This window comes from Passer montanus, unplaced genomic scaffold (assembly GCF_014805655.1).
Source record: "Passer montanus isolate IOZ18808 unplaced genomic scaffold, ASM1480565v1 scaffold9, whole genome shotgun sequence".
NCBI lineage: Eukaryota > Metazoa > Chordata > Aves > Passeriformes > Passeridae > Passer > Passer montanus.
The window spans coordinates 13,852,385-13,878,310 of NW_024374367.1; the positions used below are offsets into that span (position 1 = coordinate 13,852,385).

At 44.0% G+C, this 25,926-nt stretch overlaps 1 protein-coding gene across 3 annotated transcripts; it reads left to right on the top strand.

The window, feature by feature from the left end:
- Positions 1-2,333: 2,333 nt before the first annotated feature.
- On the top strand, positions 2,334-23,831 carry GXYLT2 (glucoside xylosyltransferase 2). 3 transcript variants are annotated; one of them, XM_039695329.1, is made up of 7 exons: positions 2,334-2,370; positions 8,362-8,551; positions 8,738-8,869; positions 14,518-14,769; positions 15,754-15,877; positions 18,090-18,262; positions 18,951-23,831. In XM_039695329.1, the coding sequence occupies exons 2-7, from the start codon at positions 8,411-8,413 to the stop codon at positions 19,131-19,133; spliced, it is 1,005 nt and encodes a 334-aa protein (XP_039551263.1). In that variant the 5' UTR covers positions 2,334-2,370; positions 8,362-8,410; the 3' UTR covers positions 19,134-23,831. The 3 variants fall into 3 exon arrangements, with proteins under 3 accessions (XP_039551263.1, XP_039551262.1, XP_039551264.1); XM_039695328.1 differs by lacking the exon at positions 2,334-2,370 and adding an exon at positions 2,411-2,557; XM_039695330.1 differs by lacking the exons at positions 2,334-2,370; positions 18,090-18,262; positions 18,951-23,831 and adding exons at positions 2,411-2,557; positions 16,210-18,050.
- Positions 23,832-25,926: the final 2,095 nt, after the last annotated feature.

Consider the following 25,926-nt stretch of genomic DNA (forward strand, 5'->3'; position numbering starts at 1 on the left):
CCATAAGCGATATTTTGGTTCTAGATAATTCTCTACATTTTAAAATGCTGCTGACTGTCTTACTGCCCCCTCTGAAATGCATTCAAATATTTTTCCTGGAGGGAAAAAGAATAATTATGTAACCTCTCCTAATAAAGTTTTCTTTAAAAAAAAAAAGTAGACAAATAATCCTGCACACTGGAAATCCACTAAATATGTACTGAACTGAACCAGCAGTTCAAGTACTGCACAAAAATTAAACAATTTGCTTCAAAATACATAGTTCTCCCCACTGATTTAAAATTGATGGATGGTTTCAATATTCAGCCTAAACTTCCTTGTGTCCCAGTTTTTCACATGCAGAACTTGAAGATGCATGGCATATAAAAAGCTTTTTTTCATATGAAGAAGTTAATGATATCTAATTTCAGATGCTGATTTGGTTTGGACCAAGGCCTCAGTCATGTCCTCAGAAACTTTTGATGCATTTCCAGAGAACTTCAGCACTAATTAACTTTTAGACCTTACAAAGTAATCTGCAATAAGTGTATTGGGCAGGAAGCTGGATTATGAACCAGTAGGCACCATCTTCTCTAGATAAATTCAAATTTGCAGGACAAGCCTGTGAAAGATAAAGAAGTTTCATCTGAGAATTTATTCTTGTCTCACTGACCTTTCCAAGACTGCCTCAGAATTATTTTTTTAAAGCCTAAGAACTCCCAGCCTGTTCTCTCTTTTTTTTTTTTTGTGTGCTAATACTTTCCTTGTAACAGAACTACTAAAGCCTAAGAACTCCCAGCCTGTTCTTTTTTTTTTTGTGCTAATACTTTCCTTGTAACAGAACTATTTATATATTTATTTTAGTGAAGAAAGTGGTGCATCGGCCATTCTGCTTTTCCATCCAAATAAATGATGAAGTAGCATCTCCAAGGAATGAGCATTGCTTTCTTCGTAAAATACATACTGAATTTTTTTAGAGTGGAATGAAAAAGTTTTATTTGGAAATGTACGAAGACTACATCTATTAGTGCATCTTTCTGATGAAGAGAATTTGGCTGGTATATATTTAATAGGGCACAGAAGAATTAAAATGCATTATCTACAATGTTTTGGGCAAGTAATTAGGACAACTTGCTGTTTGAGAAATAGAAACATGAAACTTTGCAATTGACAAGGACAATTGGCTCTACATTGCTAATAATAATCAGTAAATCTGGCAACCTTGGAGATGGTGATCCAAAACAAAATCACTAAAAGGGCGTAACTGACACATCTAGAGGAGAAACTGATTGTATTGATGATACAAAAATCACACATTTGAACAGCTCGAGGATTTCAGCCACTGGTACTCTTTTTCATTAAGCACAAAGTTTTGGTAGGGTTTGATTATAGTCCATATATTCTTGGGAAAAAGCATATGTTTATGCATAGTGGTTTTTCTGTACTTTCTCATTTAGTATTGCTATTTTCTCTGAGCATGAAGTAATTTACATTTTCATGTCTGGCCACAATCCGAGTTGGATGAAACTCTTGAAACAGTCGTTGTTCATTGCATTTGGACCGATGCTAAGGCAAAGTACATTTTGGGGCACCACTGGTGAAGGCATGTGGTGTGAGCAGTGTAAGATGGACAGGCTGTACAGTTCCACTGCCGAGTGAATGCCAGTGTCACTTCCAGTGGCTCCAGGAGGGACGCGAGGCTCCTCCAGTTCTGAACTTGCGAGGCTCCACTTGCACTTCTCTCCTCTTTGGTGTCTCCGTTCTTTGTACTCCAGCTCCACGGGGCAGCAAGAGTCCTCGTATTTCTGTCACTCTGTACATTTCAAGGTCGTAAATCAGATTATGACCCCAAGCAGGATTTACCTCTGTGAAATACAGTGCTGTGATTTCTGCTGGTGTCCCACAGCAGACTAGGCTGGGATGGCTCACACGGGGACAAAGCCACCCACAAGTGAGTGAGCAAGCGAGTGAGTTCCTTCTGCAAGCATTGCCCCTTCTCTTCTACCTGCCCTCGGTGCAGACGGAATGAGGAGTGCGCATGATAAACAGGGCCAGCCAGGCGGAGGAGGCTCGCTTTCCCCGTTAGCACTGTCGAGACGAGCTTCCCCTTTTTCTCCTGATCACACTCACACTCCCAGCACTGCCCACCCTTGACACCAAAGCACCCGCGAAAGTACCGTGAAACCTCCGTGTAGCGGCGGTCGGTGCCCGCGTTAGCAACACCCAGCCCGTGGCACGTTCCGCCGTGCCCGGTCCGTGCCGGGGCCGGGCCGCTACTCCAGGCAGTACGGTAGGCGCGGCCGGCCCGCCCCGCCCCGCGCCGCTCGGGCCGGGCCGTGCGGCCACGTCCCCGAGGAGGAGCCCCGCGGGCGGCGGCAGCGCCAGCGCCAGGTAACGGGGGCGGCTCCGTGCCCCGGCCCCTGCCCTCGGGAATGCCCGGCCGCCGTGCCCGTGCCCAGCCCCGCGGGTCCCCTCGGCGGTGCCGCTTTGGTGCGTCGGGCGCTTCCCTCTCCCAGATGTGCTTCCCCCGTAGGGATCGGCGCTGGAAGGCGCTTGTGCGAACTGCTGAGGTTCGCAGGTACAAACTTCCCCTGCGCCTTTCCCCTGGCAGCGCGGTTGGCGGCGGTGCCACGGAAGGTTTTCCCCGTGCCCGAGCGGGGGTTCCCTCCTGTGCGGGAGCAGCTTCTGGAATTGCGGCTTTTCCCTGTGCTGGCCTTGTTTCGGAGCTGGGGCAGGGTGTGCTGCTCGCTGCTGCACGGAGCGCTGCTGTCACCCCGGGAGCTGCGCCCCGCGGGTTTGCCACGGCAAAGGGAATGCGGGTTCTCACTGCCCTGTGCTGCCGCTGGGTTCCGAACTGCGGAGCGCTGCCAGGTTTTAAGCTTTCGAGCTTTTTGTTTGGAGTGGTTTTTTATATGTAAATTAACTCAGCAGAACTTTAAAGGTGTTTTAAATCGTGGTGTGTTTCCTGTCCCAGCACCTTACAGCAGGGTATTTTTAAGAAAAACTAATTAGTTGAGAAAGGGCAGCTTTCAGTGGGTGGAGGACTTGTTTTCCCCTTTGCATTCCAATTATATTATGGTCAGTGTGACCTCATATATCTAATTAACTTGGTATGTCTTTGTGTGTCTGATTCATGATTTCACAGAGATGTTCTGAATGAAAGACTATTTCCGTTTCTTGAGCTCTTGCTCCTTAACTTATTAAAGCAGTTGGTTTCTCCCAGCATTGTTACCCCACTGAATGCAGGAGATGTTTTCTGGGGCTGAGAGTGGGCCACGGACAGAATTTAAATGCCGGTATTAAAGCAGGATTATTTCCACTAGCAACTGTACCTCCTGAAGTCATTTTTCTTTAAGGCATATCTCTGTGATTATCATGGAAATCAAGAAGAACACTGAAGGAAGGAGCCCGGAAAGTGTGGAACTGCCAGAGAGAGTAAACAACCATTCCGCTTCAAAGCGCTTTGCAGTGGCATCTTCATGTTTCACAATTTGACATTATCTAACTTTTTGATTATTTGTTGACTTTGCAAGTCCTTTTTACAAGGTCTGCAACACAACATAAAAAAAAAGGGAATTTAGTATTCAAAGTATGCATTTTCTTCAGAATTTTGTTTGTGGGGCTTGGTGGTTGTTTTTTCCCTCGTCATCCTGCACCACTGGCCCCAGCAGGAGTTTGTATAACTGAGAAGCACAATTCTGTAGGTCCTGTTCAGCCATTTGCTGAAAGCTTCTGTGTTATATTTGTTACTACTGAAATTTATTCAGGTGAGGGTATCCATAATAAAAGAATTTTTGTGGGGAGGGTGTGACATAAGTGGTTTGAAGTGGAGGTGATGCTTGCCTTGTTGGAAAGGCATCAAGTGGTGGGATCTCCTGGGTTTAGAAAGCCTGATCCAAGCTAAACTGAAAGCACTGTGGGGGTTTGAATTTGGATTGTAAGGAACAGGCCATGATTATCATTTTAGTTCCTCCTTATGAACAAAAAACCATTATTATTTTATTTGATGCAAGAGATCCCACTTTATCTAACTGATTCATTCAGGCTAATAATAAATCTGAGTAGGACTGTAGGATCTTGTGAGGTGACCACAGTGTACATGCTTGCATGAGACTGCAGAATTGATGGACAGAACTTGAATGTAAAACATTTAAATTCAGTTTTGTCAAGTTGCTTTGTCAGAGGATGCAAGTTTTGAGCTCAGCTCAGAAACAAAGGTGTAACTTAGGACTTGTGTTTGCTTCATGAGACTCAGCATCGTGCAGGGAAGATGAGTTGTATTTTGACTGGGATTTGTAATATTGCTCTCTTTTGTCCCATAATATCAGAAGACATCGGGTTTTAAGAAGTGCAGAATTCTTTTAACAAAAGAAGCTATACATAAAGGTTAATGTAGGCACATGTCATTAGCTGGCTGGTGCTTCACAGATACTTGCAATTTCATGTGTCCTGCTTTGGTCATTAGATAATTTGGACAGATCTAGGTAAGTTTCTGGTTAGCTTTGAAAGCTTCATTTTTTGTGGTGGTTTTACTGCTCATTCCTGCTGGAAGTAGCAAGTCCTATGCTTTTGGTAAGACTTTCTTATATGAAGAATTTTAAATACGTAGCAAACGCATGTGTGCAATGTATCAAAAAGAAGGAGGATTGTTTTACATTTGAAGGGCAGATGTGACCATGATCTCTCTTAAACCAGCCTGGCAAGGCAGGGGAAGTGAACCTTCACCAGCACATTTAGTTCCCTGAAAATAACTTTTCCAATGCAAAACATCCCTTGCATGGCAGCCTGTCAGGATACTTTTTTAATTTCTGTGCAGCTTGTGTGCACACAGATGCAAGTTTGGCTTGAGTTTGATAATAACATGCTGAAACCCCAAGTATTTCATTCTTGTTTCATAAAGAACCCACTTCATAAAAGAAGAGAGAAACATCCATTCTGGTTTTCAGTGGCTTTTTTCCCTTCCTCTCAGTGGTAGGAGAAGGTTGAAACTTCAACCATTCTTGGATTGACAGCAGCTCCAGTTGGTTTTGTGCAACTGCTGCAAAGTGAGAAAGGTTGATTAAAAAAATCTGTGTTTCAAAGTGTGCAAGAAAATGTGTTTCACATCATGGAGCTGTTGTTGGGACGTTGACTCAGGGGTGGCTGTAGGGAAGGAGCCTGTTCAGTGAATCACCAGTTTTGATACAATGCCTAAATCTACCCTTGTTTGTGCTGCAAAAATAAATGATATCATAATGGGAAGAAGGTTTCAAAAATCAGCAGCTATATTGCATTTTGGAAGCATCTGCATGCATTATCTTTCAGGAATAAATTTAAAGGCTTGAATAGATTAGCAGGCTCTGTAATGAGGTGGAAATGCATTATTTTGAATGGATTTGGATTGATTTAGACAGGTTTTGGGTTAATTATGTTTGAGACACTTTGACTGTGACTAATAAGAAAATTACATGTAATCTAAACTTTAAGACCTAGGAATGCACACTGTTGTGCTTGAGCACTCAGCCTGCTCCTGCTGTGTCAGTGCCTTTCTGAAGAAATTGTATTCAGTAAATAAAAAATGAGTGAGCAACTGGATGGGAGTTGCTCTGTATTGTTGGAAGGTCTGTAAATGCTGTAAACATTTTATTGTGCTCCATCTTATCGAGTTCAGTCTTCAGCCACTCTGTGGGGATGTGTTCTACAAGTATTTTGTGATGCTTTCTGGAGTGTTTAATCTTAGTTTGTGTATTTGTTCTTGTCAAACATATTAGACTGTAGGACCCAGGTCTCTGCGTTGCTTTCAGTGTGCTTAAACATTTAATTTAGGTTATAAAATCCAACTACAGACTGTTCATAGCAGACAAGTTGAACTATAAAGGCATGAATGTAAATATTAGGAAGAATTGGCTGATGATAATAATTGCATTACTCTGTGGATCTTTGAGCTTTTTAATGTCTTGGGAGTCTCTTGAGGTGGAAAATTCTTAGAGCTGTAACAACTATTCCCATTTTACAGGTGGGACAACTTGGCTGTGTCCTGCACGTCTTTAAGGGATGTCCTTCCATCCAGGTTGTCCTTTCCATTCTCCTTGCCCTTTGTGGGGTGCCTGCATGGGCAGGGCAGGGGAGCTGGGAACTTTGTCATGATCTGCTTGTTTGCCTTCCAGGCACTTAGACTTTGCTTCTTCTACACCTGCCCCTACTCAGGCTTCTGGATAATTGTTATTTTTTGAAGGCTAAGTTAAAATTGCAGTCATATGCATCCTGCTGTGGCACTGTTTTATCTCCTATTGCAGCTCACCTTTGTTTTCACTGCCCTCTATGTTTCTTTATGTACTTACAAAGAAGATGCAAAACGTGGTGTCCCAGAGTTCTTCTGTATCTCATTGCTGCTTCTCTCACTGATTATTGCCCTCAGAGTGCCAGACTATGACTGATGTAGTTCAAATAGCTCCTTTATCTGGGATTTTTATTCCAATTCAGGCCACTCCAGGCTCCTGAACCCTGGCAATGTTGGAAATTCCTCACCTCCAAGGCTCAGCTTTCTCCTCCAGGATGTCTGTGTTGGATGTCTGTTGTTATCCCTACACCCATGGGCTTTGCAGGCATTCTGCTTTTACCAGGGATTGCTTCTGCTGAGTCTGTCCTTTGGAAGTGTTGTCTGCACACACTGGATTTTTCACTGCAAACCAGCTGCATAATGCAGAGCTCGCTGGGGCTAAAACTGCCCAGGAAAGCCGAGTGCTTTGCTGTGGGGTTTTGAAATGTTGCAATAAAAGTGCAGGGTTTAGTCCCTCTCCTGGTGAATTCCATTGCCAGAAACTACATCAAAGCAGCTCCCAGCCTGTGCATGGCTTGATTTAGAGACTCAATTAAGGGGAAACATTACACAGATGGAGAGAAGGGGGGAAAGGTGATCTGTGTGAGCAGCTAATTATTCACTTCAATAATTCAGCAATTTTTACACTAATCGGTTGCAAAGTAAATACCACTTCACATAGATGTAATATTCCATTATTTATACACTGATGAAATTGGGGGTTAATTAGGACTATAGCAGAAGATTTTAAACCCTTAATGAAACGTGTTGCTTTGTACAGTCAGTGAAGTGCCAGTGCCTGGTGTTCCTTTACACAGAGGTGGGTTTCTCTGAAGGGTGGAATGCTTCTACAGAAGAAGAAGGTCTCTGCAGCACTTCAACGTCTGGAAAAAATAATAACAGCTTAAAACTGTCATTTTTATCTTTATTTAGAACTTCTGTTTGTGGCATTAACTGCGTGATTAATTGTGCGTGTGTAATTGTGTGTTCTGAGCAGGGCTGGGATTGATGTGCTCTGCTCGGAGATGTGTCCAGAGCAGGCAGTGATCTATGATTTGCCTTTTGAACTCTCCAGGAATGATTACTGTGCCTGGCATTTAGTTGCTTGGTCAGCTCCATCCTGTGTGATGGAGGCTAAGTGCCATCTTTATGGAATGTGGATACACCATGGTGCAAACATTCCTGGAGGATGCAATTTTTACCTCCACACTAAACACAGAACCAAAAGACTGCTTTCAAAAGGTCTTCAGCTCCCCAGGAGAACCTGATTTTTCTGGCTAGCAGGAAGCTTCATTGTGCCTCTTACTGTTCCCTATATCTGGGTGAAATGCATTTAAAGCCCACACAGGTGGGTGCTGAGTGAAAATCCCACAGTTTGGCCCTTGGAATATCATCTGATTCAGCTGGGATATGTGACTATATTTGTTTTCAAAAATCTCTATTTTAGCAAAATCTCATGGATTCCATGGGGTGAAATGGAGAGCAGTCCTTTGAAACTCTGCCAGTGCCTTCAGGCCACAATTAAGGCATACATCTTTAATAGAAAATTAATTAACTGTTAGAACAATTTACATACGGATGCAGTGGGGTTTTTTTTAAAAGTATGGATGTCTTCTTCCAGGCTAGCCATTATGGGCTTGGAAATGAAGTTGCTGGATGCAGCTGTGTGATCTGCATTGTGTTAGAAAGTTGGCTGGGTAGTTGTAACTCTGCTCTGGCTTGGTGACCTCTGGGCTGGGGAAAGAGCTGTCATTTGCACAGAGCAAGGTGGTGTCTGGTTGGAGATGCTGTGAAATTGGCTTCATCTGTGTCTGTAGTGCAGTGATTTTTGCAGACCCAGATATGTAGGAATAACAGAAAATAGCCTTTTTGTTTATGTTAGAATTGTAACACTGTTGATCTGTACCATGGGCAGAAATTACCATGCTATTTGCTTGTTCTGTAAATATCTAACCAGAAAAAAGACCTCCTGATCCCTTGTAAAATGATGAAGGAAAAAAAAAAACAAGCCTGATGTCTGTTAGTGAGCGATTCTCTTCATGTCTACCTCAGTCATTTTTATGTGCCTGTCCCTGAATTTTCAGGAAGGCTGGGGAGCAGAAACACCCAAAGGAGCCCTCGTCCTTGCAGTGCATGCATCTGGCAGTGGTGGCATGTGGGGACCGGCTGGAGGAGACGCTGATCATGCTGAAATCAGCAGTTCTCTTCAGCAGCAGGAGGCTCTGCTTCCACATCTTTGCAGAGGATTCCCTTAAGCCTGAATTTGAGACAAAGGTGAGTTTCTATGTCATTTGGCAAATAAATAAATAATTAGTTGTAAATCTCTGAGAAAGTTACATTAACATCAACAAGTAGCAGCTGAGCACGTTGCTTACTGTACATACAAATTCCTTATGCATGCGTTTTTTACAAAAGCTCCACAACGTGTAATGTCTGATTTCCTCCCACCGTGTCTTTCAGTTAAAGGAGTGGCCTTCCTCATACAGAAAGAAGTTTGAGTCCAACATTTACCCAATAACCTTCTCAGTAGGAAATGCTCAGGAATGGAAAAAGTTATTCAAACCATGTGCTGCCCAGCGCCTGTTTCTTCCGGTAAGGCACCTGGATTTCTGAGTAGGTTGCTTCAGGAAAAGGTTAATTCCAGGAAAGGAAGCTTTGCTGGTGTAATATTAAAACCATTTTCAGGCTAAAACATCTGCTTAAAGATAATTTTAGTCTGTGCTTCAAGGCGCTGTTAAAAAAACAGCACAGAAATCCAGCGTGGCTTTTTCCTGGCTAACAAAGGATGTGTGTTTCTGATTTGTCTCTGGTTCCATGAGCCTCTCGGGCTCTCCAGACTCCAGAGAGAGTGTGAGAGCTCTCTCAGGGCAGATCTTTTGGGGTAGATGCTGCATGCCTTTTGTAAATAACCTTCTTTACAACATGCCCTCTTTACCCACCGTCTTCCTTTCCATATGGTAGCCCTTAAACTGATGCTCTCAGTGTTCCCTTTTCCTTGAGTTTGACTTCTTTTTTACAAGACTCTCAGAATTGCCCTTAAGGTAATAATTCCAGTGTGTTTGAAGTTGGATTTCATGCAAGAGCTTGGTCTATCCTGGACTCTTCAAGTCCACTGAAAAGTTGTATTATACCCAGTGTTGTAAACTTGGAGAGAAGGGAAGTGTTGATACCCATTTTGCATATCAGAAGTTGAAAGAACGTTTGCATAAAGCAATTTCTGTGGAACTGAGAACATCTATCAAGAATTCCTCGTGGGTTGCTGCTGATTGGGGTGACTCCAGTGAAGTGACAAGCTGTTCACATGATCCAGGTTTCTTCACTGCTGTCTTAGGAGAAGTGGAGGGGGGACAAAGAAATCTTTCCCCTCTCAGATGGAAGCAGTCAGAGACAGCTGCATGTCCAGATACGTAGCCTGTGAATACATATGTGAGAAAATATGTGCTGTCAGCAGTTCTGCTGATCTGCCATTTAGGGGTGGACTATCAACAGCACAAAGGCCAGATGGGCTCAAGCAGCTCCAACTGCAGCAGGGATCCTCTCTCCCCTGAGTAAATATTTGTATCACCTGGAAGATAATCCCTAAGCGTGAGTTTGTTCCATACAGGGTCAGGATGTCCTGGGTAGACAGAAATCTCTGTTCTTCTGGGATGCTTTCTGTCATTTTGGGAGACTAATCATAGGAATGACTTAACTTTTATTTCTCTTCACTGTTCTGATGACAGAAAGGGGTTATGCATTCATTCCTTCAGACTGGGCAGTGCTTTTACTGATTCCTTTTTGTCCAACTCTTCACGTTGCTGAAGTTCTCCAGTAATTTCTTTTAAGGAGTATTAGACTGTTGCTTGTTGTGTTAGCAGAATGAGGGGGCAGCTGTAGATGTTTGTTCTCTAGGGGCAGTTGCAAAATGCTGTGTGTGGTCAGGCTGAGGTTTATGGCTGTGAGTAGGAGGGGCTGTCCAGGAGGAGTTGATGTGGGTATAATAAACAAGCTGTCATCATAGCTGAGGTGCCAAATGTCCTGGGGGACCCTCAAGGTTTGGTGCTCGAGTTCACAGGCTGGCACAACCTTAGGCTGTGTCTGGGTAATTCCAGCCGTTAATTTGGTTTTCTGGTGTTTGATAACTGGGTTCTGCTATCCCACTTGAACCATCAGCACACAGTGAGAGCAGAGAGTTCCAAGTGTTCACTAGTTCACTGTTTAGAGAACTAGTTTTATTTTTAATAAATACCAGCAGAATATCAGTTTGGGTTTTTTTTCATCTTTCTCTGTACTGAGCACTTTTCCCTGCAGCAGCATGAAATGTGCCCGGATTTAGGGAGGACCCCAGGAGAGCAGTGGTTATCAGCTGCTTAGCTCTCAGTTGTGCAAATTGTCTTGCTCCTGATAATGCTAAGCCCGAGTGGAATGCGAGTCTTTGATTCACAAGTGCCTTTCCTGCCAAAGAAATCTCCTCTGCAGCACCAGCAGGCATGTGAAAGTGAGCAGGAGGGTCTGAGGAATGTGTTCAGGGAAAATTGGGTAAGAACCTTCCAGTGGTGAAAGCAGAGCTGTGGGATGTGACCCTGCAGTGTGCAGTACTGAACTGCTCTGTCCTGGGCAGCAGGTTGAAGTGCACATTCCCAACTTGCTGGCTCTGCCCAGGATGCTGAAATATTCAGGAAGACTGTACAGCATCCTGCATTTTTCAGAGGAATTCTGAGACATCTGATCACATTTGCCACTTAGGTGGAGTCTCTGTGTAATCTCACAAGTCAGTCTCCTGCTGCACTTTGCTGCAACAAAACCATCCAGGGCATTTGTAGAGACACAAGGAGGAAGATGTACAACTTTTTGTAAGCACAGAGTGAAACTTTAACATTAAACTAGGAGGGCAGTGCTCTCAGCAGTCACTGGGAACTGGTTTGTGCTCCTGCCATGGGTGTTAAGGCAGCAGGTGAGGAGCATCCTCTGGTCCCAGGGATGTTGGTCCCTCAGGGCTGGCTGCAGCTGCTCTCCTGGAGCTACCAAAACAATCAGCTAAAGTATCCTGAAATGCCTAAGGGATTTTTGGATGATTTTTGGATGAACGTTTAGAGCCCTTCTCAAAACACTTAATCTACTTAAGAGCTTTTAAGATAGATTAGCAATATCCCTGTGTTACAGCTTTCCTCTTGAGGGATGCTCAAGTATCCAGCCCAGTGGGAATAGATGCCAGGGCCTTATCTAGACAAAAGTCTCTGCTGTAACTTGAGTTAATCTCTTCCTACAATGAGGTTTAGTAACTCGATTTTGTGGCACTGTTACTCTAGCATTAAGCTAAGTGAGTTGTCCCTAATTTTGGATAAAGCTGTGCTGAGCTGCCACATGAGCCCCCACAAACCCTTAGGTAGCCCAGCTTCACAGTACACCAGCGTGTGTTTACTCAGGAGTGGGTTATTCTTTGCCAACCTTGCTAACACAGGGAGAATCTATGGAGACAGAAGTTGTGAAATCAAATTACAGATAATTGAGTATTTAAGTGAAGTGCCAGGCTAAATATAGCCAGTTCTATGCAGAACTTTTTGACAGATTTACTAAGAATACTCTATATAGCTGCAAAAAAAAAAAAAAAAAGAAGAAGAAAAGAAGTATCACACTTTCAAGATGTGTAAGTGCCTGCAGAGCAAGGGGGAGACAAGCAGAGCAGGCTGTATTTCTGGCCATCCCTTTCCAAAATCCCAGGCTGTCAGGTGTGTCTGCATGGTTTGTGTGAGCTCAGACCTCCAGACACAGCCTGGCAAAGCTCCTGCTCTGGTCACTGTGTGTCACTTTTAACCTGCACTGCAAGTTCCTGCTCTCTGAGGAACTCCCACAGCTGCAGTGGGTGAAATTAAATCCCCCCTACCCAAGGCACAGCCAGAGAGATGGGAGCCATTCAAAGCGACATCTGCAGCTTTTGAAGGAGTCTTAACACTCAACATGTGAAAGTGGGAAGGGCTTAAAGGAGGTAGCACAGCTCTTTTTTTAGCCCCTTGGGTGTCATTGCAGGGCAACACCTTGGACACAGGAGGAGGAATCTTTAACCATCAGAAAGGAGAGCAGGTGAATCCTGAGAGGAGGAGTGCAAGGTGGGGTCAGGTGCTGGTAGGCACTGCACAGAGAACTGCAGTATCTGCTTGAATCTGTAGGAAAGTTACAAAATCCACGGACTTCCACAGATTTAGATTTATTTGTGTCTTGAAAGCTGCTGAAAGAAAGTTTTTCTGCTGGAAGAAGCAGTGGCCAGGCTGTCACTTATGCCTGGGAGGGATGAGGAGGGTCTGTAGGTAACTGTTAAACTTCTCCCTGAACTGGGGTAAGTTTTTCCTGCTGGAAAATGCCTCAAATTGCCATTTTACCAAGGCCCCCTTAGAAAAAAATCTTACATGGTCTGCAGTGTGCTGTGGATCCACAGGCAAAGTCTGCTCTGCTTGTATTCCAATGTTACCTCTGGAACCTCTGGAATTCAGTCTGTCCCAGACTAAATTGGGGGATGATTTTTCTTTTTCTAATGCATTTTGTTTCTATGTGCTCCGTGTAGCAGGTCCCTAAAAATCAGGACTCCTAGATGCTGCAGAATAATTAATACACAATACCCAGGATATCATTAAACTGAAATCCTTTTTTCTTTTCAAACTGTCTTTCTTCTATTGATTTATTCTTACAGTATCTGTCTTTTTTATTGGTTTGGTTTTTTAATACTGGACTTGAGGATACTTAACATCTGCAAATATTTACTCTGAGCTCCTAGTGTATTACTGTGCAATTTTTGTCATTTACTTACAGATACCTCCACGTGGTGGTTTGTGGGGTTTTTGTGGGAAAATGCTGTATTGTTATAATCTTCCATCCAGCAGAGAGATCTGGACTGTGTTGAATGTGTTTACTTAGAGTTTGTTGTACACCTAACTTTTGTTTAAAATGCAGAGACAGTTCCTTCTCCTGCCTGCCCTGTGCTGTAGGAAGAACATGTAGTTATCCTGTCAGAAATACAGGTCAGGGATTTGTTAAACGTGACTAAATGTCAGTCTGAATCCCAATGTGTTGAGTCAGGTGAAAAATCTCATTTAAGTCTTTACTCAGGGATTTGGCATCTTAGTGGATTCCTGTTGAGCATGCTTAGAGGTGATATTTTTCACCCACTTTTTCACCCATCAATCCTAATGTGTTTCACTCTTATTTCACATGTAATCCTCAGTCACAATACATTAGAATTTATGTAAAACCCAATTTCTTTGGCAGAATTGCTTTTAACCTGCATAAATAGGAGAGTTTGCCATTAATGGCATTGCTGTTGGATGAGAGAGTGATTGTTGTGTTCCATATGGTGAAAATCCAAAACCTTTTGGGTTTGCTTTTTGAAGAAAGAGAGAGAAGTAAATAGGGGTTTTGGCTAGACCAAAGTAAGAAAATTTCAGTATTTCAGGAAATTTTGGACAACTTTAGCAAATAATGAAGACGTGCAATGAAAATGCAGTTGGAACTGGTGGTCAGCTGTAGGTAATGATCTTTATTACTTTACAAAGACTTGAAGCACCAGGTCATTTGTCCCACCATGGAGATTATGAAGGAGTGTGTAAGGATTTGGGCAGCCACAAGGGGGAACATGGTCAGCAGGAACTGTTGAAATATCCTGGCTCTAATCTGCAGTTACACCCTTCTGGCCTGGCCAACTTTATTGTGGTTTTTCCTCATACAGAATCTGCTAACAGAGCTCAGAATACAACCCGGTATATTTTAATGTGACATTTCTGTTTAACGACCAAATTTTGTTCTTCAGAGGGATGCACATATGTTGATGATCAATGGGGTTGTCTTAGTTAATGTGAAGCAGTTGTATATATTAATTATATATGAAGGTAAGTCTAAATAGTCTGGTCTCCTGGGTTACCTGGGTTACCCTTTCTGCTAGTGGAGATGTTGAAAAAAGCTCTGTAAATACATTTTATTTAGATGTAATTTCTGAACAGGCACTAAGTAGTCCTTGCAGGTATTTTTGGTGAATTGCTGCTTCATAAGAAGGTTAATCCAACCTCAGTGCTCTGGTAGCTGCTTTATTGTGCAGTTCAAAAAATACCCACAGCAAACAACGAGCCAATAATCCGATAACTGTAGTTCCTCTGTGTAATTACATTTACCTGATAAACCAATAACCTCTTCCAAATTACCAGTTTAAAGCAGAAATCCCCTTTGCCAATAATCTTTGCGTTTGCCGCCTCTCCGATTCGTTTCCCATCCCAAAGGTGATTTTAAAGGACGTGGATTCCCTGCTTTACGTGGACACCGACGTGCTGTTCCTGAGGCCCATCGATGACATCTGGCACCTCCTGAGGGAGTTCAACTCCACGCAGCTGGCTGCCATGGCCCCCGAGCACGAGATCCCCAAGATCGGCTGGTACAGCCGCTTCGCCCGGCACCCCTTCTACGGCAGCACCGGCCTCAACTCCGGCGTGATGCTGATGAACCTGACGCGCATCCGCAGCGCCCACTTCAAGGTGAGAGCACGTGCAGCTGTTGCAGAAGCTCAGGATTGGTGTGTTTTCACAGCTTGGAAAGCTCAGTGTAAAACGGAATGAAGTTCGTGATGCGGAGAATCGGAGAAATGTGGAATATGTGTAATTGGATGCTTGGTGTGTGAATGTGGTTGTGAAATTAAATGAAACTTCCTCAAGGCTGGAGCAGTGAGAGCTTGCAGCTGAAGCAGTCTGGTAGCAGTGTTAAAAATGGCTTCCCCAGCTTCTTACATTTCCCTGAAAAGATGCATGAAAGAACAGACTCAAGGATCTTCAGTGCAAGTTTCCAATTTTAAAATTGGAAAGTTTGATGTGAATATCCAGAGAAATTGGTGATTTTTGCATCTGTTGTGAATAGGCTTTTGCATCCTGCTGCAGGTAAGTGACTCTGGGAACTGGTGTAAGTGAGAAGGGAACATTTTCACAACGTGAAACGTGAACATTTTCACAACAGATCTGACAGATCCGTGTCACTGAGCACGTATTCTGTAATCACCAAAACTTTGCTTGCCCCAAGGGGCTCCTCAGGCAATGCCAGGGGTTTCCCACATTGTTACAGGAACAGCTGGAGAAAAAAACCCCAAACATTGCTCTTACTACCGTAATTCCCAGGGAAGATGATCTTTAGTCTGTAATTTTCCTTGCTTTTATACTTTGGTTTTCACCTTGTCCCTGCATTTTTCACTTTTTTTGCCTCCTGTTACTTGGAATAGGAAGATTGTGAATAGCAGGAGCTGACATCAGAGCTGGGCCCAGGAGACTTTGTTTTCCTGTTTAGATAAACACAGTGAGTTCTGCTGTTACAGCCCAGTCCAGGTCCAATGTTTCCTGGCAGTTTTTGATTTTTCACCTGTGTGTCCAACATGGCTTAGCAGAGCTTAGAGATTTTTGTGTGCCCACTCTGGATCAGATACCCCAGCACTGACCATGACATTAACCCCTTGCTTCTGTTTTCCTGCCCTGCAGAACAGTTTGATACCAGGTGGCTTGACTTGGGAGGAAATGTTATATCCATTGTACCAAAAGTACAAAAATTACATCACGTGGGGAGACCAGGATTTGCTAAATATCATTTTTTACTTCAACCCAGGTAAGGAATAATTCTTGGAGTCTTCATTGTCTGTGTTGAGAAAATATCTTGAGCTTGATTTTTTTTTAACTGATATTTGTTGTTTATAATACGCATAAATACTCTGGTATGGAGTTATTGTGTAACTGCATCCTCAAAGGATTTGTAACCTATGAAAATATTTCTGACATTGCTGCAGGTAATGAGGCTTGGACTTGGTTCCATTTCTGGAGATTTGAGAAATAATGAGGTGTAAAAGTAATGATGAAGTGAAGGGGTGAAGTTCATGTCGTGTGTGTGCTCCAGGGTGTCACTGGACCAGGGTGTAGCTGCAAAAAATGTTTTTGTTTCAGATATTTATCTGAATGTGGAAATGCCAAACTTTCTGCAAAGTTAAGCCCTGTTTTTCTGAAATTCAGCTGACTTGTGATAATTATGCAAATCAGTAACAAAGGTAATATAGAAAGAAAGTGGACACAGCCATTGAAATATCTCATCTAAAGCAGCTTCCAGCCTGTGAGCTGAGTGACCCGGCCTCAGCAGGCACCAGATGATGTCATTGATGTCCTGCTGGTGGGAAATGCAGGGATTTAAACACTGGAGCATAGCACAGACTTCCCAGAGAAGCTGAGAACCTCATTTCATGCTTCTAAATGGATGCTGAGTATCCATCCCTACTGCTTGCTTCTCCTGGTTTCCTATGTGACCTTGTCACCTTAAGAATAAACCAGGTTTGGAATTATCTTTATTTATTCTGCTCCCTTTTCTTTTTCTCTGAGGAGTCACAGGGTAGGTAATTGGATATACCCAAATCCAGGCAAACTGCTGGGGTGAGGAGAAGCAAAGCAAAAAGCAAATATCTGTTTACTGCAGACAGATGTCAAACTTCAGTGTCACATAGATTACCCCCAGTCCCAGGGAAATATAGAGTGGGAATTCATTTCCAAAATGAAACAAATGTTATGGGAGCATGGTCTCCTGGAGAAACAAAAATATGGAGCCTGATTAGTTGTGAAGTCAGACACAAACTGTTCACTGAAGTGTGCAGGAAAAAAACAAAGGCTGCAAAAATCCTTCAATATTGTGATGAGTGTTCTCTGTGAAAGCTACATGTGGAGACTCTTCTGCACCACAGTCTGTCCTTTCCTCAGAACTGGTAAAGAATTTTTTATGAATTGTGTAATATCAGAGTGCTCAAGAAAAGAAGATGAAAGAACTGGGTACCATTAGCACAGAAAACTGGACTTTCTGGGCTCTTAAGCTCTGGGTTGTTACGAGTGGCTGGGGAGGGAATTGGCCAAAACTGCTGCAGGTGCCTTTTTGTAGATGTGAGTTAAAACCACAGAGAGCTCTGTTCCCTCTGCCCATCTCCAAAGACTGCTCTCCCTTTCTGAAGAACTCTGCTGGAGAGGCCTTAAGGGAAGAAAAGTTCAGAAAGTTTTTCTTCTGCTTTTCAAGAACCTCACGAGACCAGCTGCAGGCTTCATGGGAAGCTGGGAAAGGCCAAGGGAAGAATTCAATCCTCAGTCTTCTGCCATGCCCTGCTGGCACCAGCCATCATTCATTGTTCCCCAGGGCCAAGGCAGAAAGGTTGCAGGGACTGGAGTGATTTATGACAAGCAGATTGCAAGCACTGTGTGCCTGGAGTTTAAAAAAAATCACCAGGAGAAAGGGAGTTATGAGCCCTTTTGAGAAATTAGACTCATCTCTAAATAACCTAGACCTGTGAAATTAATGGATGATGACTCTTTGGAGGGCTCTGGATAAAATACACCACCCCTTATGCTCTGCTGTGTAACAAATTGTCATGGCTTCTGTGACAGCTTCAGCAGCAAACACTGGATGTACTCTGCAAGTTTTGCCTTGCTGGCTTCGGGAGGAGTCAGGATTTTTCATAACCCCACTGCTGTGTGTGCTCCCCGAGTCGTTCCTGTCACTCCAGAGACTCCTTCCTCTGGCAGAGGGTGCTGGACAGTGCCACCTGCTGTGTGCTCTCTGCTGTGACTCTTCCACTGCAGCTTTCTGAAGCTTGGGTTGTGTTCAGTCCCAGATTTTGTGTTGTCCTGTCTGGGGTGTGCAGTCACCCACGAGGGAAGGAGGTGTCTCTCTTGGGGATGCTTGCAAAAGCTGTGACCGAACGTTCCCCGATCATCGGTCGCAGGCTGGTTTGATTTGTTCTGACTCTTGTCTGACGTGTCTCCTCTCCTTCCCTGTGCCCTGCTGGCGTGGGCAGAGTGTCTGTACGTGTTCCCCTGCCAGTGGAACTACCGGCCTGACCACTGCATGTACGGCAGCAACTGCAGGGGGGCGGAGGAGGATGGGGTCTCCATCCTGCACGGCAACAGAGGCGTCTACCACGACGACAAGCAGCCCACCTTCAGGGCCCTCTACGAGGTGATCCGGGATGTAAGTGCTGCCTCCACAGACCACTCCCTGTGCCCCAGGCTGCCTTCACTCACATTGCTCTGCCAGACGTCAGGCTGGGTGGTTGTGTTTGTGTAAAACCCACCTGACACCAAATGGACATGGTGGCTTTGGCTTCTCGTGCGTTTGAGGTGGTTTAAACATTTTTCTTTTGTGTTATAGTAATCAAGAAGGCTGATCAATTGCTTTTCTGTAGTACTGAAGGTAGAAAAAGCTGGAGTGGAGTTTCTCATGCTGGGGCTGCAGCTCTGGTCCGTAAATTCCCAGGAAAGCTTGTCCTCCCTGAGCACCTCAGACCTCCAGGCACAGAGAGCAGAATCTTGTCCGTAGGCACGGGTTGGGATGTTGTGTGTGTACAGCTCTGCTTGCCAAAACTCCTGTTTCCTTATAGTATCCTGACATTAATAAAATTCCTGTCAATGCACACTCTCAGGCAGAGAGGATGTGCAGTGATGGGGTTGGTGACACTCAGCAGGTGAGGGATAAGACATTCCCTACCTCATGCACACTCTCAGGCAGGCAGGATGTGAAGTGATGGGTGTTGGTGACACTCAGCAGGTGAGGGATAAGACATTCCCTACCTATGGAAAGTTTTCTCTTACAGAAACTTAAAAAATGCCCCTTCACAACCAGTGAAAACTAAAATTCTTTTTTTTTTTCTTTTCCTTAGTTTCCATTTGAAGACAATCTCTTCCAGTCCTTGTACTACCCTCTGCAGTCGAGGTTTCTGGATACAGTGCACACTTTATGTGGGAGAATTCCACAAGTATTTTTGAAGCAAATTGAGAAAACAATGAAGAAGGTGTATGAAAATCGTGTCATTGTGTACTTGGGGGCCAACCACAGATACTAACTGTAGCTCTCTTACACAGAAGTTTTAAGTCTTGTACTCCATTTCATGAAGGATATAAATGAAGAATATGAACTCTTCTACCAAAACTCAGAATTAAAATATTTCTTTTCCAATTTTCTAATAACTCTTGAAATTACAAAAAGCAGGAAATCCTAGAAGCCTACTGAGATTGTTGCTGAGAACAGCAGGAGAATCCTTTCTTTGTGGAATACAGTTGTGGCCTGCCACCCCAGTCCCTTACAGTTTAAGAAGATATTCTCTCTGCAATGTGAATTGCATTAGGCACAGTCCAGGACTGTTGTCAGTGAAGAGTACAAACCCAGGTACTGTTGATCCATCCTCCTCTTCAAGTGCTCTTCCCTGCACAGAAGCAGCAGTATTCCACTGCCAGTTTTCCATCCCTGCCTTGGGAGGTGGCCAGGGCTGCCCCTGCCTCCCCTCTCCTGCATGGAAATACATTTCTGCCTGGCACTTCCATTTCTGGGATCACAGGACCACAGAATTCTAGAATGGTTTGTTTTGGAAGGGACCATCATGGATATCTTGTTCCACACCCTGCCATGGGCAGGGACACCTTCCACTAGACCAGGTTACTCCAGCCCTGTCCAGCCTGGCCTTGGACACCTCCAGGGATGGGGAAATTGAGACGTTTATGCTGGGATCAAAATGAATAGCCTCAAAGTGGAAGAGGATGCAAAATGGCTTTGATGTTTATTAAAGTACTTCATTTAGCTTAAATTTCCAAGGTATGATCATCATCTTGTGATAAGCACAAAGAGCTTATTTAAATTGCAGTAGCTGAAAGGTGCTTGGGACCATTCCCTGGGGAACTGGAAGTGAGGACACTCCTGCAGAGCAGCTATCCAGGAGCACACTCACTCCTGAAGAGCAGTGATCCAAGAGCAGACTCCCTGAGGGCATTTTCTAGGTGTAAGCCCCATGGCTGTGTGTAGGAGTGCTTCAAGGAAGCAGCAGAGAAAATGATGTTACTTTTCAAGTCTGTTGAGCAGAAAACATCAGCCATTACTTGGAACTGCTCATTTTTGTATCTAACAGGCAAAGTAGGAGCAGGGTGGGCAGGGTGAGATAATGGAGCCTTCCCCTAATGAAAGGAAAACTGGCACAGATGGAATATCCTGTACATGTGTCATACATTTGTTAGAGAGAAATGCTTGGGGACTGTGGATGAGGGAGAGGTTATGTTCCCAGAGTTAAAATAGGATTTCTGAGGAATTGCAGTTTTGGGCGTTCTCCCCTATCCAGTCAGGGTTTCATATGAAAACACCAGGAGTTTTTATCTTCCCTTTTATCTCACACACTTCTCTCTCCTTGTGTGGCAGTTCCTGAGAGGAGGGAAGACATGACCTTGGTGCCATCCCAGGCTGCCAGATAGGAGCCTGAGCACGGGATGGAGTCCCAGCAAGCTTTTCCCAAGGCCTGGAGTGTGAGAGTGTCTGTGGCACAGCCTGGCTGAGAGCAGGGCTGCAGGCTGCTGAGCAGGGGAGTGCTGGGACGGGGGCTTGGAGTAAGGGACAGCAGAACTGCAGGACCTCACAGGAGTGACAGGAACAGAAACCTTGTTTGCACCTCTGCTGCAAATCGTAATCACAGTTGGGTTAAACAGTGTTCTGACTGCAGCCCTTATCTCACAGTGTTTGCCACCGGAGTGTAAATTGGCATGTGAAAGACAGAGGCAGCTCGACTGTTGTGATTGAAAGCCTGGGACCCAGAAAGTCATTTAAACTTGAGCCTTTCCAACTTGCCTTAGGATTTTCTATTTCAGCTGAAGTTTCAGTTGCCTGTTTTTAAGCAAGGGTACACTTCTGCCTACTGAGAGAAGTTTGAGGTGTAACCCAAATGAGCATTGAAGATTTCAGAACCAGAAGGCAGAGAAAAGAAGGTAAAGCTGCTGATTTAAAAAGTCTAAAATAATGTATGACAGGTAAACCTTTAGGCCAGCAATTCTGAGAGCTTGTCTAAAGTATTCGCTTGCTTTTGGTCTTTATTTTCAAGTGTCAGGGTAAAGCTGACACAGGTCTAAGGAGGCTGGTGGAGCTGCATGCTGGGCAGGCTGAATTCCTGATCTCCGTGGTGTCTCCAAGGCACAGAGAGCTGCAGAGCACAGCCTGGATGCCCAGACAGTTGCACCCCAGTGCTGAGGCTCTGCAGTTTGGGAGGCTGTGGGTGTGTGAGCTGTGATTCAGCGGAACCCTGCAACTACGGGCACATTCACATGAAGGAGTGGAATTCATTACAAAACAAAGGCATTATTGCATATGAACTGATAAGAGATTAAAGCAGTGCTTTTTATGTTCACAGGAGGTGCTGCATTTTGTTTAGGAAGAACTGAGTTGTGTTCTCAACAGCTATTAAATATATGAAGTACTTGCTTTAACATGAAGACTCTTGTTAATTTAATATCAGCTGGCAGGAAGAATGGGGGAGGTTCCCCCCTGCTGGGCTTTTTCTGAGGAAAAAAGCAATAATTTGAGCTCTCCAAAGTGTTTTAAAACAATTACGTAACTTTGTTTTTTGTTGTTGTTAGAATTATTAATTTATATTTCACTACAGCTTCCAAAACCATGTTATATTTTATTTTTAACAGTAGTTGATTGTAATATTCATCTTACTTAGAAACCAGTTTTTAATTCATTTTGTATTTCATACTTGTGGCTAATTCTATGTTAATTAGCCTTCATTTATCTTAATAATGGGATGTGTAAATACTTACAAAGACTTTATGTCCTCATTTCCCCTTCCTCTCCTGTGTTTTAGTTATTTCCAGTGGTATAATGGATAGAGCTCAGCAGCATTTTGCTTACAGGGGAAACTGGAAACTGCTCAGTGTGTGTGTGTGCGCACAGCACGAGTATGTGTGTAAAAAATGTCCCTTTTCTCTGTCACTGAATTGCTTGTGGATTTTTCTTTGACAAATGCACTGATTGTTACAGCTCCCAAGGAGGCTGAGCAGTGCATTTCTGAGAAGACAGTTGAAGACAATCCCTTGGCTTACAATACAAATAAATGAAATTTTAAGCAAGCTCTATATTTTGCTAGTGTTCTTTTAAATACAAGATTTTGTGCTGGTCTGGTTGGGATAGAGTTTTGTAGGTGTGTTGTTTTAGTGTGTGTATACCGGGTTTGACAGCAGGGAACACAGATAAATGTTCCTCTTTTACAGTTTTACTGTAGTGAAAGTGTCTGATATTGGATCTAAAGAGAGACAAATACATTTAACTTCCCCCAAAGTGCTCGTGTGTCATGCTGCAGCTCCAGCTGTGTTACGGTGAGCATAGATCAGAGCCTTCTCTCAAAGGAAACTGGAGTTTCATCTTTTATTCTTTACTGTTTCTCCATAATGTTTCACTCTCTGGAGGTCATTCAGCATCATTTCCCCTCCCTCCTTCTTGTGTGCATTTTTGACATTCTTGAGTGGTCACTGCTGTGCTGTCCTTGCTTGTGAATCTCTGTGTGACAGAAGCTGCTGGGCTGTGTGTTCAGCCAGATCCTGGTGCTGACACTGCTCCCAGCTGGGTGATGTGCTGGGCTCAGCCTCAGCTCTCTGAAATCAGGAATAAAGCTGTCCCTGGCATGGATGGGCAGAGGTGAGCCAGCTGTGAAACCCTGTGTGTGTTCTGGGAAGGCTCTGGGGGTGTGGGGTGTGTTACACACTCACACTCACACTGCTCCGTGAGCCAGGGTTTTTCACTTGCCTCCAGCCAGGGTTGCTGTGGGGAGAAGAGAGATGTCCCAAGCTGAGAATAAAGTACAACTAAAGGAAGAAATAAATCTGTCAGACAATCCTTTTCTCCTCTCCATCAGGTACAATAAAATGTGATGGTAGCAAATAGAGAGTGAGCACCCCTCCAGAGGTGAGCTGGGATGGGGCAGTCACCAGGATCATTCCTGCAGGGGCTGGGAACATTCCCCACTGCTCTTGGGACAAGTGCTCTGTGTGTGCTGGGACCAGCCTGCACCTCCCGCTGGCACGAGATAAGGAATTGTTATCTCAGCTTCAAAAGAAAGAGTAATGTTTGGAAATTTTGCTTTCATTCTGGATCAGAATAAAAACCAAACTGTCGACACTTCTTTTGAAGTGAAAATGGAGACAAAACACCAAATTGAGAATCAGCATGGAAGATGAACAAAGCACTTTGTTAATGTTTTCTTTGGAGGTAAAATATTTTGGTTTGACTTTCACATTTCTGTAAACTTACCTTAATTGCTGCTGTTACTCCACTATAGCCCAAAAGTGTGTATGTATAGTTTTGGTAATTAATGCTGAAATAGCGACACAGAAATGACAGGGCTCTTTATTTTAAAGACCTGTTCTTGTAGAAGCATCTTTTCCTGAATCCTCTGAAAATGTTCACTCCCTCCTGTGAGGGTTGGAACTGTGCACAGCAGCTGCCTTCTCAGGGTTCACACCTTCAGGGAAAGATCTCCTTCCCATTCTGCCCAGCGCTTCCAGAGGGCACCACACTTCCAAAGGGCACAGCTCACACCTGAGGCTCCAGGTGAGCAAACAGGGCTGCTGTTATCTGACTGGCTCCAGAGTTTGTGGAGCGATGTCAGGAAGCTCCTGTGCCAGGGATGTGCTGGGAGGAAGGTGTGAAATACAGCCTGGAGAGAAAACTCTGCTGGCCTGTTTGCCACGGGCTCTTGGATTAATAGGAGACAATCCCTGGGGATTTGCTGGGGCCAGTGCCTGAGCCAGGTAAAGCCTGGAATGTTTGCCACTTCTGACTATTCTTTTCTTTTTTTTTTTGTTGTATCTCCTGTGGGTAATCTTTCAAAAGAAACAGCTCCCACAAATACCATTTTTCTCTTTTCAGCCTCTTTTTTTAAGGCACTAAGAGTGAGCTGTTCTCATCTTTCGATATCCCAAGTCTTCCAGATTTTTTAAAAGCACAATAAAGATTTTTAGGCATTTTCTCAGAGGGGAATCATAATTTGTCTCAAGGTGGCTGTGATATACTTTAAAGAAAAAAAAAACAACTTTCCTTTCAGAGATCCATGATTTTTAGTGTCAAGTTATTGTACCATACTCAGGTTGTGCAGCTGTAAATTTAAACAAACCAAACAAAATCTCTATGCTCCTTTTTAAAATCCTTTGATGTGTATCGATGTACAGTATTTTCTGAAGACCTAAGTGGGTCTTGAAATATAAGATTGTTGTCATTTTCTTATTGTTCTCACTGGATTCTGCTGCATCTCCCTTGCTTGAATGCTGTATTGAATTGCTACAGATTGTTTCAAAGCACAACAATCAATTTGGGTTCAAACTGGGTGGAAATACCTTACAAATTGCTGTCACACTTCAGTGAAGGGAAACTGCTTTATGTCAAGTTGGGTCAGGGCTCTCTAGATACCTAATCTAAGCTTCATTACTGAGAGCAGAAGTAGCTGCTGGTCTTACACCACAAATAATTTTAATTATTGATCCATGCCCAGGGGTTGAACAGCCTATAACTCTCAAAAAGTACATTTTTAAATCTGAAACGTAAATCTTAACGAGGCTTTGTGTAAATTCAGTGGAAGAAAAAAAACGCCTGGATTGTAAAACAGTTTCTCATTGTTCTTTACCTAGCTGTTTAAACCACCACATCTTCCCCAAGAAGGTGATTATTCTTACTGTTGGGTGTCAGTGAATACAAGCAGGCTGGGAACTGACACAAAATGAAATCATCCTCTCTGTGTATGTTTTTATTACAAGGTGTGTCAAATACCTTACAAGGAGTAATTATAATTTATGTTTCATTAATGAAGAAGCTCAGGCGTGATTGCCTCACCCGTTTGCCTGAGATCACACAACAAACTGATGATGAAACTGCCTACACGCTTTTTGTGCTTTAGGATTACATTTAAATGTAAAGAAAGCTTTGAAAACTGAAGGAAAAGGTGATTTGCTGTGAACTGAAATCTTTCCCAATCTTTGATGGCCTTGTCAAATTGAGGTTTATTATAAAAGAATGAGAGTAATGGAGACAAAAAAGGAATGAACTTAGAAGAGGGAGAGTTAACTAAAATTGTTTTGTTTGTGAAAGTAATCCTATGGTACATTGAGTGTCTTAAGGAAATGTGTTTGATTGAGTCACATGGCTACAAACCTGTACAACAGAGGCCTTTGTGCATTATCATCTTGGGATTTGAGTGGCAATCCATCTCCTTTGTACATCCCTGCTTTTGTTGTTGGCATGGAAGGGCATGTTTGAGAGTGGTGGTTCACAGAGTGTGTCTGGAAATAACCCAGTACAGCGGGCTGGGCTAGAGCATCTTGTCTGCTCCTTGCTTCACCTCTTGGCCAGGAAGGGGTGACAGCTCTGCCGGGGCTTTGTCCTCAGAGCTGGCACAGGATGGGCGAGGGGATCCTGCCGGGAGCGCAGGGAATGTGTGCCAGGCTGGAGGAGCCTGAGGGGACACCTCGCTGCCATCTTCACCATCCTCGCCAGGGAGGCCGAGGGGACAGGTACCAATCTCTTCACTGCCGTGACCAGTGACAGGGAACGGCCTGAAGCTGTCAGGGAGGTTGGGGTGGGATATTAAAATATTTGTCCCCTCAGAGGGTGCTGGCAGCCGAGGGGACAGGTACCAATCTCTTCAGTGACAGGGAACGGCCTGAAGCTGTCGGGGAGGTTGGGGTGGGATATTAAAATATTTGTCCCCTCAGAGGGTGCTGGCACTGCCCGGGCTCCGCAGGGAAAGGTGCCAAGGCTGCCAGAGCTCCGGGAGCGCTTGGACAGCGCTGTCAGGGATGCTCAGGGTGAGATTGTTGGGGTGTGGGTGTGGGTGT